This window comes from Ipomoea triloba, chromosome 5 (genome assembly GCF_003576645.1).
Source record: "Ipomoea triloba cultivar NCNSP0323 chromosome 5, ASM357664v1".
In the NCBI taxonomy this organism is placed as follows: domain Eukaryota; kingdom Viridiplantae; phylum Streptophyta; class Magnoliopsida; order Solanales; family Convolvulaceae; genus Ipomoea; species Ipomoea triloba.
Genome location: NC_044920.1, coordinates 13,406,462 through 13,419,324, shown reverse-complemented (window position 1 = coordinate 13,419,324; position 12,863 = coordinate 13,406,462). Strand labels below are relative to the sequence as shown.

General features: G+C 41.4%; 2 protein-coding genes across 2 annotated transcripts; both read left to right on the top strand.

The window, feature by feature from the left end:
• Positions 1-206: 206 nt before the first annotated feature.
• On the top strand, positions 207-1,064 carry LOC116020270. Its single transcript, XM_031260754.1, has one exon. It carries the CDS (start codon positions 207-209, stop codon positions 1,062-1,064), a length of 858 nt encoding a protein of 285 aa, XP_031116614.1.
• Positions 1,065-1,228: 164 nt separating this feature from the next.
• On the top strand, positions 1,229-1,942 carry LOC116020268. The gene has a single exon (XM_031260753.1). It carries the CDS (start codon positions 1,229-1,231, stop codon positions 1,940-1,942), a length of 714 nt encoding a protein of 237 aa, XP_031116613.1.
• Positions 1,943-12,863: the final 10,921 nt, after the last annotated feature.

The following is a 12,863-nucleotide window of genomic DNA, read 5'->3' as shown; positions in this document are numbered from 1 at the left end:
TAAGCTTTTGTGAGTGAGCTTGCTAGCGTAATGCGTTGATTATCATTATGCTACGTTTGAAACCCTTGCTTAGAGGGTATGAAAAGGGTGAATGTTAGGAAGGATTGTATAGGACTTGAGTAGGTGCTATACTAACTGGCTAACTAGCTAATTCCGTAAGAACTTCTATACCTCGAGTACTAACTTGGAATTATCGTCCAGCAAATATGCCGCCGAGACGAAATGCGCCTGCGGGTAACAACGATAATATCTCTGCAATAGATCGTATGGCTCAAGCAATGAACGATAATATCTCTGCAATAGATCGTATGGCTCAAGCAATGGAGAGAATGGCTGAGTTTATGCTAGCTATGGCTCAAGCAATGGAGAGAATGGCTGAGTTTATGCTAGCCCAGCAAGGTCAGAACCAAAACCAGGGGCAGCCACGGGTGGATTTTGCTAAGGCCATAGCAAGCCAACAACCACCGTACTACGCAGGAGAAAAGGACCTGGTGATTTTGGAGGAGTGGATCCGAACGTTCGACAAGTTGCTTAACGAAGTGAATTGTCTTGCGAATCAGCGAGTACCTTCTGCAGTCTATTACTTGACGAAAGCCGCGGACAATTGGTGGGCGACAGTCGGACCTGATCTTCTGCAAGACCCAGCGTTTGGTTGGGAAGAATTCAAGGTGGAATTAAGGGAACAATTCTACACTGAGCGTATTAAAGGGATTAAATGCGAGGAGTTCCTCCGACTAAAGCAGAAGGGAGCAACTATCCAGGAATATTATGACCAATACGTAGAGCTGATGCGTTTTACACAAGAGATTGTACCTGACGAGGCAAGTAAGGCAAGAAGATTCGTTCGGGGATTGGACTGGAGCATAAGGGGAATGATCGCACCATTCATGTGCTCTACCTTGAAAGAGGCGTATGATAGAGCCTCGGATCATTATCAAGTGTACCTGGACCAACAGGAAGTCTACGGCCGAAGAAAGAGGAAAGCTGATGACAAGTCTCGGAAGTTTCCGTCAGGAAACAAGAAGGCAACCAAGGCAGCTTCAATCCAGTACGAGGAAGAGTAGGAGTCAATCAGGGGAACCGTCCTGCTTGCCCAAGATGTGGGAAGAATCATCCCGGAGAAAACTGTCAAGGAATGAAGTTTAGATGCTTCAAGTGTGGTCTCCTTGGGCACAAATCTTTTCAGTGCCGAAGTCAGGTAGACANTAATATCTCTGCAATAGATCGTATGGCTCAAGCAATGGAGAGAATGGCTGAGTTTATGCTAGCCCAGCAAGGTCAGAACCAAAACCAGGGGCAGCCACGGGTGGATTTTGCTAAGGCCATAGCAAGCCAACAACCACCGTACTACGCAGGAGAAAAGGACCTGGTGATTTTGGAGGAGTGGATCCGAACGTTCGACAAGTTGCTTAACGAAGTGAATTGTCTTGCGAATCAGCGAGTACCTTCTGCAGTCTATTACTTGACGAAAGCCGCGGACAATTGGTGGGCGACAGTCGGACCTGATCTTCTGCAAGACCCAGCGTTTGGTTGGGAAGAATTCAAGGTGGAATTAAGGGAACAATTCTACACTGAGCGTATTAAAGGGATTAAATGCGAGGAGTTCCTCCGACTAAAGCAGAAGGGAGCAACTATCCAGGAATATTATGACCAATACGTAGAGCTGATGCGTTTTACACAAGAGATTGTACCTGACGAGGCAAGTAAGGCAAGAAGATTCGTTCGGGGATTGGACTGGAGCATAAGGGGAATGATCGCACCATTCATGTGCTCTACCTTGAAAGAGGCGTATGATAGAGCCTCGGATCATTATCAAGTGTACCTGGACCAACAGGAAGTCTACGGCCGAAGAAAGAGGAAAGCTGATGACAAGTCTCGGAAGTTTCCGTCAGGAAACAAGAAGGCAACCAAGGCAGCTTCAATCCAGTACGAGGAAGAGTAGGAGTCAATCAGGGGAACCGTCCTGCTTGCCCAAGATGTGGGAAGAATCATCCCGGAGAAAACTGTCAAGGAATGAAGTTTAGATGCTTCAAGTGTGGTCTCCTTGGGCACAAATCTTTTCAGTGCCGAAGTCAGGTAGACAATCCCCAAAAGCCTCTGCAGAATGTGAATCAAGGAAGGAGATTCAATGGGAATTCCGGCCAGAAGCCCGCAGGAGCAGAAGACAAGAGGACCAACTCCCAGTCTGTGAATTTGGGAAGACCAGCGAACGCGACATTTGGTTCCAACCACAAGGGAAAGCAAGTGATGGGAGAAAGCAGCGGAGAGAAACAAGGCAGGATTTACGTCGTCAATAGCGCTCAAGCTCAGGCTAGCGACGCCGTAACTGGTACATTCCCCATAAACTCAGTACTCGGATTAGTCTTATTTGATACAGGGGCTACCAATTCATTTATATCCTCTACGTTCGCTGATAAACTAAAGTTAAGGCCTACTGCTAAGTTAGATTTAAATGTCACAACGGCTTCGGGAGTAGTAGTATCCTGTAAGGATGGTTATGACGACGTTGCTATAGCAATAGCGGGGTTTAACTGTCCCGGAAACCTCATTCGTTTTGAACTTGAAGGTATCGATGTAGTACTCGGGATGGATTGGTTGGATAAGTACAAAGCTCGGATCGTGTGTAATGAGCAAAAAATTATCCTGCGAGGACCAAAGGGAAAAAGAATATCCTACCGAGGAATTGGCAAGCAACCCGAGTCAAGGTTGTTGACGATGCAGAAATTAAAGAAGTACGTTCGCCAGGGATGCGAAGCGTATCTCTGCTTGGTGCAAGACGCCGAAATAGAAGAACTCGAGATTGGCCGAATTTCAATTGCATGCGAATTTCCTGACGTATTCCTCGATGATCTCACGGAAATGCCACCGGAAAGGGGAGTGGAATTCACCATCGATCTCGTACCAGGAACCTCACCTATCTCGAAAGCGCCTTATCGGATGGCACCCAAAGAGATGGAGGAGCTGAAAGCACAATTGGCGGAATTGTTGGAAAATGGAATTATTAGGCCAAGCGTATCGCCTTGGGGCGCACCGGTACTGTTCGTCAAGAAGAAGGATGGGAGTCTTAGACTGTGCATTGATTATAGGGAACTCAACCGAGTCACAGTAAAGAACAAGTACCCGTTGCCCAGGATCGATGACCTATTTGATCAATTGAAAGGAGAGGGCGTATTCTCGAAGATTGACTTACGGTCAGGGTATCACCAAGTGCGAGTAACGAAAGAGGATGTGCCTAAAACAACATTTTGAACGAGATATGGGCACTATGAATTCACGGCCATGCCATTCGGAGTGACTAACGCCCCAGGAACCTTTATGGACTTGATGAACCGAATTTTTCTTCCGTACCTGGATAAATTCGTCGTCGCTTTCATAGATGACATCTTGGTCTACTCTAAGACACCGGAGGAACACGAGGAACATCTCAGGACAGTGTTACAGACACTGAGGGAAAAGAAACTTTTCGCAAAGCTTTCAAAATGCGAATTTTGGAAGAGAGAAGTCGCATTTCTTGGACACGTAATCACCGAGGAAGGAATAATGGTAGATCCAGCCAAGATACGAGCTGTAATTGAATGGGAAGTGCCCAGATCAGTTACGGAAGTCTGCAGTTTCTTAGTCTGCAGTGCCCCTGACGAACTTGCTCAAAAAGACGACCAAGTATAGTTGGAATGAAGAATGCGAGCAGGCATTCCAGGAGCTTCAGAAGAGATTGACAACCGCTCCAGTGTTAACTCTACTTGTTGGAACGGAAGGTTATGAGTTGTACACTGATGCGTCACACAAAGGACTAGGATGTGTCCTCATGCAAGATAGAAGGGTAATGACATATGCTTCTCGACAATTAAAACCTCATGAAGCTAACTACCCGACACATGACTTGGAACTGGCAGCAGTGGTATTCGCTCTCAAAATTTGGCGACACTATCTCTATGGAGTCTCATGCGGCCCGGAAGTTATTGAGATGTTTGACTTGTGGGAGGTTTGTGAGCCGTGGCCCGAAGTTATTGAGATGTTCGACTTGCGGGAGGCTTGTGAGCCGTGGCCCGAAGTTGTTGAGATGTTCGACCTGCGGGGGGCATAAGTGCCGTGGTCCGAGGTTCTTCAAAATATTCCAAGAATGCCTTGCACTTATCCAGGGGGAAACTAAGTAAATTTTTACTAACTATGACAATCTAGTTACTCCGTAACTATGTCGAAAAATAAAATGTCACGAGTTTTGAACAGTAAAGTTTGTGTTGTTGAACTCTCTATTTTGAGTTAAATGATGTAAATTCTCGGAAATGAAAGTATTGTATGCTGATGTCACTCATACGCTATGCTATACTTTCTTTTGCTGTTAATCTGGTTGTAGGTAGATTTCAACTTATGGGTAAAGCTTACAGCTTTCAAATTATTATTATATTTCCAAAACCTTTGTTTACTTTTGAGTGACAATGGATTTCCTTACTTAGCCGCCGTGCTAACTACACTTCATTGTGTCCTTTATCAGATGCAATCTAGCGTGGGAGGACTCTGATCCATCAGAGTTTACGTTCCCCGTTTTTTATTATGACGACTATTTACAGTACCTATCAGATGGTGACCCGTATGCTCCCGGCTATGCTCCAGACCCTCCAGTCCTGACTTGTACTCCTGACCCCGTTTCCACTCCTGTCTCACCAGTGGTACCTGTTTGGTCTCCTACCCCCGTCAGTCCGTGGAGGTTTTACCTGAGAATGATCCCCTTGAGTTTGTCGTTCGCTACCCCTATCCGTGGAACCCGAGTCCTCTAGATTATCATGAGGAGTGGATGATGTACATCAACACTTGCACCTTCCTAGACCACATCACCTGGTTCGAGGGTGAGTGGCATCTCGTGTGGGGCACGTATACTGGCCTGGTGTACCACTCGTTAAACTAGATTGTGCCTAGGGTGGGAAGTCAAGTCTGGCCTTTTTATGTATATATCTTTTGTAGCCATGCTAGTTCTAAGATGGCTAGTAAGGTCGGGACTAGCTCAAACTCTCTGATGGGCTGTAACTAAACCGTGGTATATGTTAGTAGCTAGTTTAGCTACTCATTTGCAGATGCTATAAAAAATGCATATCAAGTTATGATGGTTACGATGATATGGTACAGTTTTCTTATCTTTAGCCTGTGCATCTAGAATGAATCCTATCTGTATGTGATTGGGTCTAGTCTAGGTGTAGCGGTAACTACTCCGGTTGTTCGGTAAAGCCGAGTCAGGCTGTTACATTAGCAACATCAAAGCATTAAAATAGAAAAGCATATCTACAAGATCAAGACTAAAAGCAAATAACTTTAAGGAAAAAGGAAAGCAAGAGAAATCCAAAGAGAAAACAAGTCTTTGATGAAAGAATTTACCTAAGAGATCTCAAAGCTATAGAGATCTAGTTCTCTTCTCCAAGGAGCTCCTCCTTCCTCTCCTAATCCTATCTAAACCTGTCTAAACCTAGCTGAAATGTCCCTTAAATACTAAAACATCGCGCAGGTTTCTAGTGCTGTCCCACGCCTGCCACACGCGTGTGGACTAGCGTGGACGGTTACTAGAATATTTCCACGCCAGCTCACACGCGTGGTGAGGCTCGTGGGCGTAGTTCCTTCGTTTTCGTTTCCTTTTGTTGTTTCTGGTTTGGTCTTCGCGTGCTCCCATGTGGATTGATTCTATCTTTTCAATGGTTTATGCTCTCTTTCGGTTGATTTCAGCCTTCATTCTTGTGGGAATTCTTCAAAACACTACACACAGAACTCATTTGCAATTTGTTAGTAAAATAACATGTAAACACGTAATTGCATTCTCTAAGACTTGGTTGTGGCAAGAAATCATCTCAATAAGTTCTAGATAATTAGGTACTTTTGGCGTCTATCAAAGTTTCCATACTTTAGATTGCTCGTCCACGAGCAAATTATACATTCAAGCCCTTCTCATTTAGATGCCAAAAGTATCTAAGCTAAAGATATGCTCGAAGGTAAGGATCAATATTCATTCAAAACACAATCTACCAGGAGATGTGAAATCCTTCACAATATCTTCAAGGAATGATAAAAATGTGCCATACACTGCTATGAATATTCAAACAAAGCGAAACCCCTGTCGGTCACAAGTTGGACAGTTAAGAAGTTTTCACAATATCAAGCATGCAGTCCAAAATTTCATTCACCTCTCATTGTGCAAAGGCCTTAAGCTGATCCCCCTAGTGGGAACGATGTACAAAACCTAATCAATCGGCCTCCCTTATCGCCAAAGCCCAACGTAAAAGTAAGTGAAAATAGATCCATGGGCCTCTCTCCGCCAGTGGCTTGGGCGGTAACTCATTTTTCTCACTTCCTAGGGTAACATCGTCAAGCAACCCGACTTCACATGGAGCTCCATGCTTTTTTCGAAGGAAGTGCAATGGGTGCTTGAACCCTAGCGAAGCAGCTTCCCTCATCTCAATTTTCTCATCTCCTAGGGCCATTTTATTGTGAACAACCGACTCCAGATATAACATTTGTGTATTTTGGAGACTATGGTTGTTCACCACTTACCGAGATGGCTTTCCTCGTATCTTATCTCGGGGATTGGCCTTTTTGCCTTTTCTACTCTTTTCTCCGAACAACAACCCCTCATGCCTTTTACTTTTGGGAAAAGGGAAATTTCACTCAATGCTCTCAGAAAGCTCTGCTTTTGCCCCATGTTCTATTCTATGATTATTCAATTCCGGGCTTCGCTTAACCTTATCTTTTCGAAATTAGGGGTTGCACACTCCCACTTCGAGAGATCCTTAACTAAGGTCTTTACAAAATAAGAGGTGAATACCACACAAGCATACAATTTTTCAAATTTTTAAAGGTCAAGGTAGGGGTACTTCCAAGGTTATTCAAAGAGTAAACTTTTTGGCACAGATTTAGCATTCTCCAAAGATAGAATGAATAACAACACATACTTGTGGCTTGATTATCTTTCAAACAAATGAGATAGAGCTTTTAATTAAGATTTTCATTTCAAGCACAACTCTTTCCACACTTTAGACCAAACATCGTCCTCGATGTTGACTTAGAATGTAAAATAGAGAAACAACAAAACATGCATTTTTCCACACTTTAAAATGAAAACATGAGGTTCACATAATAGATAAACAAGGGATAAGAGGTAGATGACCTAGTAAGCATCCTAAGTCATGTTGCTCATAATGCTTGGATAGATGATTCTCATGTTCTTGCGACGAGATCTGCGTGGAAATGTAGAATATATAAAAATAGGGAATTTCAACTTTGAGGGTTATTTAATAGAATAAAGTAAGAAAATAAAAAGCATAGTGAGTAACGGGTTGCCTCCCGGTCAGCGCTACGTTTAACGTCTTTAGCCCGACGAAAATGTCATGAAGATTGTGCTACTCATCTTCCCAGGGTACTAGCCTGCAACACTGGACTGTCCCCTGCGCATTTTCCATTCCATAGTATTTCTTGACTTGGTGGCCATTTACTTTAAAAGATCCTTTTTCTGGATGCGTGATCTCCAAAGTTCCGTAAGGAAATACCTTTGTAACAATATAAGGCCCCGTCCATCGTGATTTAAGTTTCCCAGGAAACAGTCGCAGTCTGGAATTGAATAACAACACTTTATCTCCTTCAATGAATTCTTTGTTTTTCCTGATATGCATGCCGTGGTAAAACTTGGATCGTTCCTTGTAAGATCTGGATGTCTCATACGCCAGCAAACGCCATTCTTCCAATTCATTCAGTTGAAACATTCGCTCTTGTCCTGCTATGAATAGATCTTCATTTAGTTTTTTAATGGCCCAATACGCCTTATGCTCGATTTCAACTGGAAGGTGACATGCTTTGCCATATACCAATCTGTATGGAGTAGTTCCTATCGGCGTCTTATAAGCAGTCTGGAAGGCCCATAATGCATCGTTAAGCTTGTCAACCCAATCCTTTCTATGTCGAGCCACTGTCTTTTCCAATATGGCCTTGATATCTCTATTTGCATTCTCAACTTGCCCGATAGTCTGAGGATGATACGGGACTCCTCCCCGATGTTGTATGCCTTGCTTTTGAAGTAATCTCCGCATGGGCACATTTCGGAAGTGTGTCCCCCTATCGCTAATTACAATCCGCGGTACTCCAAATCTTGTGAACAATTTCTTTAGAAATCTTGTCACGCTTCTTGCATCATTGTTCCGAAGTGCTTCTGCTTCAACCCATTTGGAGACATAATCCACTGCGATAAGGATATATTTGAAACCTTCGGAATCCGGAAATGGTCCTGCAAAGTCTAGTCCCCATATATCAAAAATTTCGCATGCCAGTATGTAGTTTTGCGGCATCTCATCTCTTCCAGTGATGTTCCCAATTCGTTGACATCTATCACAATTTTTCACGCAAATTTGAGCGTCCCTAAATATTGAGGGCCAATAGAATCCTGCTTCAAGCACTCTCCTCGCAGTTCTATTTGCCGAGTGATGGCTCATTCGATGGCATTCTCCCAGAATTTCATGTCCTTCAGCCTCTGTTACACAACGTCGAATTATTTGATCCGCGCAGACTTTAAACAGGTATGGCTCGTCCCAGAAATAGAATTGAGATTCTGCTATTAGTTTTCTTTTGGCATGTGTATCCAAGAACTCTGGTAATTCTTTTCCGACTAGGTAGTTGGCCAGATCAGCGTACTAGGGCGTGAGATAGAGGCCCATCAACTTTTCCTCCAGCCTTGACAAGTGATCTGCTGCACTGTTTTCAACTCCCTTACGGTCAATGATAGTCACGTCGAACTCTTGTAATAGTAAGATCCATCTGATTAGTCTTGGTTTTGCTTCAAGCTTAGCCATGAGAAATTTTATAGCTACGTGATCGGTGTGAATAACGACCTTTGACATTAAGAGATATGATCTAAACTTATCTAACGCAAACACGATTGCAAATAGTTCTTTCTCGGTCATGGTGTAGGCTTGCTGCGGCTTAGTCAACATTCGACTAGCATAGGCTATAGGTTGAAATTTCTTATCATTTTTCTGCCCAAACACAACTCCAACAGCGAAATTGCTCGCGTCACACATCAACTCAAAGGGTTGATCCCATTTTGGTCCTACAAGGATTGGAGTATGTACCATGGCATCCTTTAAATTCTGGAATGCTTTCATTGCGTCCTCATTTAATTCAAACACTGCATCTTTTTCCAACAATTTGGTCAATGGTCTTACGATTTTCGAGAAGTCTTTAATAAATCTTCTATAGAATCCCACATGTCCCAAGAAACTTCTCAGGGATGTCACATTGTGCGGTGGTGGTAAGGTTTCAATAATTGTTGTCTTAGCTCTGTCAACCTCAATTCCTTTTTTTGAAATTTTATGCCCAAGCACAATTCCTTCTGTGACCATGTAATAACATTTTTCCCAAGACAATGCCAAATTCATCTTCTAGCATCGTTCCAAAACATTTTCCAGATTTCCAAGGCATTCTTCGAAAGTTTCTCCAGAAATTGTGAAATCGTCCATGAAAACTTCCATAAAGTCACCAATGAAATCTTCAAAAATAGTCAACATGCAACGCATGAAGGTAGCAGGGGCGTTGCAGAGACCAAATGGCATTCTCCTGTAAGCAAATGTACCAAACGGACAAGTGAATGTTGTTTTCTCTTGATCTTCCAAGGCTACTGGAATTTGAAAGTATCCACTCATTCCGTCCAAGAAACAATAGTAACCGTACCCGCTTAATTTTTCAATCATTTGATCTATAAAAGGCAATGGAAAGTGGTCTTTACGGGTGGCATCGTTGAGCTTTCTATAGTCAATACAGACTCTCCATCCAGTTATCTTTCTCGTAGGAATCAGTTCCTTGTTATCATTTTCAGTGACTGTGATTCCTCCTTTCTTTGGTACTACGTGAGTCGGGCTGACCCACGTGCTGTCTGAAATAGGGTAGATCATTCTGACATCCATAAGCTTGATCACTTCGTTCTTCACGACTTCAAACATGTTTGGGTTAAGACGACGCTGCGATTGTGCCACAGGTTTGGATCCTTCTTCCAATAGAATTTTATGTGTGCAAATGGCCGGATTAATCCCTTTCAAGTCAGTCATCTTCCAACCTATAGCTTCTTTGTTCCTTTTCAGCACTATTATCAGTTGTTCTTTTTGTCTTTCTGAAAGATCTGTCGCGATGGCAACTGGTAACTCTTTCCCTGTTCCTAAATAAGCATACTCAAGATGAGCAGGCAGAGGCTTTAATTCTCCTTCGTGCATTATCTCACCGTTCTCTTTTCTTTTCTCATTCCCATCATCAAATTCCTCCCCAAATTCATCAAATTCATCCCCGTCATTTCCAACCATTTCCTCCGAGACTTCACCAACAGAATTTATATTCTCAACAAATTCAGAAATACAATCATTATCAAGCAAATTAAAACGATCCACCACTACTACACAGATGGCTTTTAACGTCGGCTAAAAGCCGACGTTGATCTGGCTGACGTTGTAAGTGTACACATACAACGTCCGCTAAAAGTTAGCCGACGTTGTAAGGTACACATACAACGTTGGCTATATGTTAACCGACGTTGTAAGGTACACATACAACGTCGGCTATTTGTAGCCGATGTTGTAGGTAACTTAAAATCAAATAAAATACCCTACAACGTCGGTTATTTACAAATAGCCGACGTTGTAGGTAACTTAAAAACAAATAAAATTACCCACAACGTCGGCTATTTGTACATAGCTGACGTTGTAGGGTATTTGAAAACTACTAAATTACCCTACAACGTCGGCTATTAACAAATAGCCGACGTTGTGTAGGTAATTTAAAAACAAAAAAAATTACCCTACAACGTCGGCTAATAAGACTAGCCGACGTTGTAGGGTAATTTTTTTTGGGAAAATGGCACTTTTTCCCCCTATGTTATTGGAGTGGCAGTTTTTCCCCCTGAAATGTTAAATTGACATTGTTACCCTTAAAAATAATTATTTCATTTATTTTTCTTCTCCAACAAATTATTACTTATAGGTATGTATGATCACGATTCGGTTCGAACATAACCAAACACTGTAGCAATCATACCGAAATAGTATGGACGGTTCTGGTTACGATTCATAACCGAAAAAATAAAATTAAATAATTGTTGAACCGTGAACCGGAACTTAACCACAGTCATATATAGTAAAAATGATCAAACACTTATTTCGATAAATCAGTACGGTTCGGTTCCAATTTCGATTTTGAACCGCCAATCAAAACTTATTTATTTATTTATTTATTTTTATAATTTTATCTCTAATTTAAAAATAGTCTAAATTCAACAATTATTTTATTTTATTTTTTCGATTCTGAATCGTAACCGTAACCGTCTATACTATTTAAGTTCAATTGCTACAGTGTTCCATTAGATTCGTATCGAACTGTGATCTTCCATACATATTAGTACTAATTGGTTGGATAATAAAAATAAATGAAATAGTTATTTTTAAGGGCAAAAATGTCAATTTAATATTATTAGGGAGAAAACTACCACTTTTAAAATAATTGAGGGGGGAAAAAATTGCCACTTTAATAACACAGGGGGAAAAAGTGCCATTTTCCCTTCTTTTTTTAAATATTCATTTTATTTTTCTATTTACACTCAAAATCTGCTCAAATATATATAGCTATCGCAATCACATTCAAAACCTGTACAATTTATATTTATAATATCAAAATTAATAAAAGCAATAAATCTCACAATTGATAATAATTAATAATAGAAGTTCATCAAAAATTATCTATATTAATTAATACAAGCCATAATCTTCTCCCAAACTTTGTACCAAAATCAACAAAAGCAATAAAAGCAATACATACATCTCACATTACTATTTCACATACTAATGCAATGTATTAATCCATTCATCAATGAAGTACTTGGCCCATGCTAACATCTTTAAACAACAATCTTCTTTAAGATGGGCAATTTCAGAAAAGGCAGCTGCGAGTTCCTCGTCTTTTCCAGCATTTGCAGAAGCAGCCTCCTTAGTCCTCAAGTCACATTCACCTTCCATTAATCAATATTGTAATTTGGAGTACTGCGAACAGAATCAAAAAATGGGCTTTGCTTAGGAAATGTGTCATCTGCATGCTTGGATCCAGTTTTTATAGGGGCTAGGCCCCAGTCATCAGAATCAAAAAGAGAAGTTTCCTTGTCCTTCACATGATCAGCATCCTGAGAACATTGATGAAACAAAGAGTAGTTTAGTTCTGCAAAACAGTTAAATGTATTGTTCTGAGCATTCAAACAATGACACAAGATATGTAAATCCATTACAGCAATAACTGGACATCAACATTATCATGAGAACAGGACATTTTCACATCAGTTGTTTGGAGTTTGGACATGTTTTATATACCTTACTAGCAACATCATTGAAATTCCATGCAGCATCTGCATCATACTGAGTGTCAAATGCAACCCAGTCCGATTCATCAAAACCTTTTCCCCCAGAGAACACAGATTCAGCACCACAATGTTCACTGCTCCAGTAAATACAAAGTCAAACTTCTGATAGGGATGCAATAGAGTATGATTTCACCTCAAAGCATGATTAAGTAATGCAAATAAAAGTCTGTTCATCTTTTTTGGTTGATGAAAGAGAAACAAGAGATACATTAGAAGAAAAAGAGGAAAAAACAGCAGTATTACCTGTGTGGAGCATGAGGTGAACCGTCAAAGCTGACTTCCTTTCTAGTTTGAGATTCATGGTATTCTTTTGAGGGGCTCTCAACATGTTTAGTCTTTGATGGACTTTCAGGTGGACTTTCAGCTCTTTGTTCACCAGTAAGAACAGAAGCCTCATCCTCCACTGTTGATAACTTCTCTGTTCTTGCACCAGCTTCAGAGTGTGATTTTC

What these genes read in the sequence shown, in the direction of transcription:
- LOC116020270 (XM_031260754.1), top strand. Translation starts at nt 207, where the DNA reads ATGCCGCCGAGACGAAATGCGCCTGCGGGTAACAACGATAATATCTCT.
- LOC116020268 (XM_031260753.1), top strand. Translation starts at nt 1,229, where the DNA reads ATGGCTCAAGCAATGGAGAGAATGGCTGAGTTTATGCTAGCCCAGCAA.